This window comes from Chlamydotis macqueenii, chromosome 12, assembly GCF_036417535.1.
Source record: "Chlamydotis macqueenii isolate bChlMac1 chromosome 12, bChlMac1.mat, whole genome shotgun sequence".
NCBI lineage: Eukaryota > Metazoa > Chordata > Aves > Otidiformes > Otididae > Chlamydotis > Chlamydotis macqueenii.
The window spans coordinates 1,714,131-1,719,281 of record NC_141567.1 but is presented as its reverse complement, the minus strand read 5'-3'; the positions used below and the strand labels follow the sequence as shown (position 1 = coordinate 1,719,281).

The 5,151-nt window shown below is 62.6% G+C and overlaps 1 protein-coding gene across 1 annotated transcript; it reads left to right on the top strand.

Moving 5' to 3' along the window:
- On the top strand, positions 1-4,333 carry SKOR1 (SKI family transcriptional corepressor 1). The gene is made up of 8 exons (XM_086757446.1): positions 1-1,995; positions 2,075-2,159; positions 2,534-2,641; positions 2,739-2,813; positions 3,018-3,092; positions 3,175-3,249; positions 4,055-4,120; positions 4,236-4,333. The coding sequence occupies exons 1-8, from the start codon at positions 1-3 to the stop codon at positions 4,331-4,333; spliced, it is 2,577 nt and encodes an 858-aa protein (XP_086613572.1).
- The last annotated feature ends 818 nt before the right edge of the window (positions 4,334-5,151 follow it).

Sequence of the window (5,151 nt, the reverse complement as noted above, 5' to 3'; positions counted from 1 at the left end):
ATGGAGGCGATCGCCAGCCAGATGGGAAACGGGAGAGACGCAAGCTCCTCCCCAAACTCCAAGCAGGAGCTGCAGCCGTACCAGGGCTCCAATCCCCTCAAGCCCAACCAAGTGGGTGAGACCTCGCTGTACGGGGTGCCCATCGTGTCCCTGGTGATCGACGGGCAGGAGCGGCTCTGCTTGGCCCAGATCTCCAACACCCTGCTGAAAAACTACAGCTACAATGAGATCCACAACCGACGGGTGGCCCTGGGCATCACCTGCGTGCAGTGCACGCCGGTGCAGCTGGAGATCCTGCGGCGGGCCGGGGCCATGCCCATCTCGTCCCGCCGCTGCGGTATGATCACCAAGAGAGAGGCGGAGCGGCTCTGCAAGTCCTTCCTGGGCGAGCACAAGCCGCCCAAGTTGCCGGAGAATTTCGCTTTCGACGTGGTGCACGAGTGCGCCTGGGGGTCGCGGGGCAGCTTCATCCCCGCCCGCTACAACAGCTCCCGGGCCAAGTGCATCAAGTGCAGCTACTGCAGCATGTACTTCTCCCCCAACAAATTCATCTTCCACTCCCACCGCACCCCGGACTCCAAGTACACCCAGCCCGACGCCGCCAACTTCAACTCCTGGCGCCGCCACCTCAAGCTCAGCGACAAAACGGCCACGGAGGAGCTGTCCCACGCGTGGGAGGACGTCAAGGCCATGTTCAACGGCGGCACCCGCAAGCGGACTTTCTCCCTGCAAGGCGCCGCGGCCGTCGGCGGGCCCGCCGCCGCTTCCCCGGGGGCCAAAACCGCCCTGCACCCGCCGCCGCCCGCCGGCCCCGAGCTGGCCCCGGCCCACAAGAGCCTGCGCTGCAGCGGGCAGGAGCCGGCGGGCGAGCGAGGGGGCCTGGGGCTACCGGCGGGGCACGGCGGGGCGGCGGGGGCTCACGGCGGGGGGGCGGGGGCGGTGCGGAGCTACCCGGTGATCCCGGTGCCCAGCAAGGGGTTCGGGATGCTGCAGAAGCTGCCGCCGCCCCTCTTCCCGCACCCGTACGGCTTCCCCGCCGCCGCTGCCGCCTTCGGACTCTGTCCCAAAAAACAAGAGGATGCGTTGGGGGGAGCGGGCGGGGGCGGCGGCGAGGCGGGGAAGGGGGGTGCGCTGCCCCCCGGGATGTTTTGGGGACCCCCGCACCCTCACCCGCACCAACCCGCCCAGCCGCCCCACCAACCCGCGGCCTCCAAGGATGCCGGCGTCTACCCCTCCTTCCCCGTTTTTTGGCCGGCGGCCGGCAGCCTGCCCGTGCCCCCCTACCCGGCGCAGACTCCGGCCAAGGCTGCGGCCACCGCCGTGGTGGTGGCGGCTGCGGCGGCAGCGGCTGCGGCGGCCGCCGAGCCCCCCCCGGGTTTGCCGGGTCGGCACGGAGAACCGGAGGGCTCGGAGCCGTCGGGGAGCGGGAGGAGCAGCGCTACCCCCCAGGAAAGCAGCGGGGCGGAGGGCGAGCGCTGCCCCAGCGCTTTGTCGAGGGCGGCGGGCGAGGAGGAGCGCTCGGGGGACGAAGCCCTGCTCCCCCAGCTGCCCCTGCCCAGGAAGGGCAGCTACCTCTCCGCCTTCCGCCCCGTGGTGAAGGATGCCGAGAGCATCGCCAAGCTCTACGGCACCCGGGAGGCGTACGGCGGCGGGGGGCCCCGCGGCCCCGGTTACCTCTCCCCGGACTTCCTCAGTGAGGGAAGCTCCAGCTACCGGTCACTTTCCCCCGGGGGGGACACGGCCGAGGAGCCCGAGGTGGACGTGGAGTCCAATCGCTTCCCGGAGGATGAGGAAGAGGAGGAGGAGGACGCCGTCCCCGCCGTCGATGGACGGGAGCCGCCGCCGCCCCGGCTGCTGACCGGTACCGAGGAGCCGCCGCCGCCGCTCACCGGGACCGACGGGCCCGAGGAAAAAACGAGCGAAACGCCGGCGGAGGAGAGCGGCCAGCAGCCCGACGGCAGCCCCGACCGGAGCAGCAGCCGCGGAACCTACGAGGTGCGGAGCCCGGGGGTGGGGGGGTGCCACCTCTGTCGTCGGGGGTCCCCACCCGCCGCCCTGATCCGCTCTTTTCTAGGTGTACGCGCCGGACCGGGGGGAGCAGCCGCTGAAGACCCCCGCCTCCCTGGGAACCGCGTACCTGCGCACCCCCGAGGCCAAGGGTAAATTGGGGAGGGGGGGCGCCCGGCGCGCATCGAGGGCCGGCCGCTCAGCTCCGACGGGGTGGGATCCCGCCGGTTTTGAGGGATTTTTTTTTTTGTTGTTGTTTCGTTTGAGGGATTTGGGGTGAAAAACGAATGTAAACGGTTTCCCGACGGGGGACGGGGCCGGTCCTCCCCCCACGCCCCGGGGAGGCCGCCGTGGGGCGGCTGGAGGGGCACGGCTGCTGCCAGCGAGCCGCTTTCCAGCAGCAAAGCGATTAGGATGTCCGCTAAGAAGATTTTAACGAGGGCTTTGTCCGTAATTATGTAATTAAGGATATATCAGGACCGTACTTTCATTGCTTACGGTTGAAAATCGGTTTATTAACTTTAAGAGCAAGATAAAGACGACAATCACTCCGCGGCGGAGGATTTAGAGACCAGAAAATCCTATCAGGACCAAAGGAGCCTCTCGCACCCCAGCCCCGTCCATGCCGACAGAGGTAAGGGCCGCTCCGCACGCCTCCGCGGGGCCACGCGCGGGCGGCGGAGCCCCCCCTCCAGCCTCGACGGGGCTGACGGGGGTCTGGCACCCCGCAGGAGAGGACGTGGGCATCGCCATGGACGTGGCCGGGACGCAGCTGGTGGAAAAAGACATCGAAAATTTGGCCCGAGGTGAGGGGGGAGGTGTGCGGTTGGACGGGGCGTGGGGGGGGCGGGGGGGTGGTGCGGGACCCCGCGGCTGGAGGTATTTGTGCTTTGTGCGGGAGTGATTAACTCCTGTGATTAATGTAAGGGAATGCGATTAGCGCCGGGCCGAGCCGCCTCCAGATGGAAACGTGCGGGCTCCCCCCAACCCCGCCGTGTATTTTTAAACAGACGAGTTGCAAAAACTGGTCCTGGAGCAAATGGAGCTGAGGAAAAAGCTGGAGAGGGACTTCCAGAGCCTGAAAGGTACCGGCCACACCCCCCCCCCGCGTCCCCCCCTGGGGCGCGGCCCCGCGGCGGGAGCGGTGCTGACCCCCCCTGCCCCCAGATAACTTCCAGGACCAGATGAAGCGGGAGCTGGCGTACCGCGAGGAGATGGTGCAGCAGCTCCAGATCGTCCGAGGTACGGCCCGGCCGCGGCCACCCGGCCACTCGCACTTCTGATTTTCATCTCCTGTTTGTCTTTTGTCCCCTTCTCCCCTTCCGTGTTTTCCCTTTTTTCCCCTCCCTTTATTTCTTTCGTCTTTTGTTTGTTTGTTTTTCTTTCGTCTTTCTTCTTCTTTCGTCCTTTTTTTCCCCCTTCGTCTTATTTTTTTGTTTGTTTGTTTCGTCTTTTTTTTTCTTTCATGTTTGCTTTCTTCGGTTTTTTCTTTCTTTTTTTTCTTCGATTTTTTTTCCTTCGTGTTTGCTTTCTTCTTTTTTTTTTTTCTTAGTTTCTTTTTCTTATTATTGTTTTCCTTTTGTGTTTTTTAATTTTGGTTTTTAATTTTTTTTTTACTTTCGGGGTCTTTTTTTTTTACATTCGAGGTTTTTTTTTTTTACCTCCAGATCTTGTTCTTTCTTTTTTTTTTTTTTTTTACTTTCGTGGGTTTTTTCTTTCTTTTTTTTCCCTTTTTTCCTTTCTTTTTTTTTTTTTATTGTTTCTTTCTTTCTTTCTTTCTTTCTTTTTTTTTTTTTTTTTTTTTTTTTTTTTAACTAAATATCCTTTCGCGCACACCGATTCTCCTCGGGATTTCGAGCCGCCCCTGCGAGCCATCATTACACGGCAACGAATCAACCTTCCCTCTCGCACAATTCCCATCCGGGCTAAATAAAAAAAAACCCGAGGTTTAAAATTACCGGGGTCGCCGTGCCCGACCCTGCGCCCATCCCGCCCCCCACACCCCCACCGCCCGCGGGCGCGGTGTGATGCTCTCCCCGCATCCCAGACACGCTGTGCAACGAGCTGGACCAGGAGAGGAAAGCGCGCTACGCCATCCAGCAAAAGTTGAAAGGTACTGGGGCGGGATGGGGGGTGCACAGACATCTAAAGGGGGGGGGGTGACCCCCCCAAAACCCCCCACACGTGGGGGGGTGTGGGCCGGGGGTGACGGCTCGGTGGCTTTGCAGAAGCCCACGACGCGCTGCATCACTTCTCCTGCAAAATGCTGACCCCGCGGCACTGCACGGGGAACTGCTCCTTCAAACCGCCGCTCCTGCCACAGTGAGCCCCCCACCCGCACCCCACGGACCCCCCCACGCCCCCCTTTTCCCCCCGAAGCCATGCGGGCAGAGCCCACACAAGCCATTCCCACGAGGAGACACTTGTACAGACAGGACCCGGAGCCCGGTTTTCCTCGGACTGGCTCAGGAGCGGCCCCGGGCCGGCGGGAAGGGGAACCGGACCCCCCCCGCCCGAGACCCCCGGGACCCCCCGCTCCGCCTCCCCCCGCCCCCGTGTGTCCGCTTCTCCATCCCTTGTCCAGACTGGAAACAAAAGTGGCTATGTGCAATGGATATAAATGTACTGTGATTCTCTTGGTACAGTATTTGTTGGATTTTTATTTATTTCTGATGTATATTTATCCCCCTCCCCTCCTCCCTCACCCCCCCTGTAAATTTAAGGATGTCACAGCACTTTAACTGGCGGCCCAACAACGATCGCCCGCTTTGGTGGGGGGGAGACCCCCCCCATCTGTACGTGATTTTGGTTCTTTAATAAAAATCGACTTTAAGAAGCCGCTTGGTCCGTGGGGGTGTCCCGGGGGATGGGGGGGCGGAGAGGGTCCCCACGCACAGCCTCGACGGCCCCGGGGTGGGGGGGGGGGGGGGGCTGCCCGCTCCCCTATGATGCTCCCAGGTCGCCCCCGCCGGAGCCGGGAGCTCATTAATGCCCATTTCTATGCTCGTTTCACACGTGGCAGTGTGACATTAATGAGCTGGGAGAGCGGGTGCGGAGGTGCTCGCGCACCTTCCAGCCTGGTTTTAGCCCAGGATTAACTTTAGCGCGGCATCTCGCGGGGGGGGAGGGGGAGTGGGGTGGGGT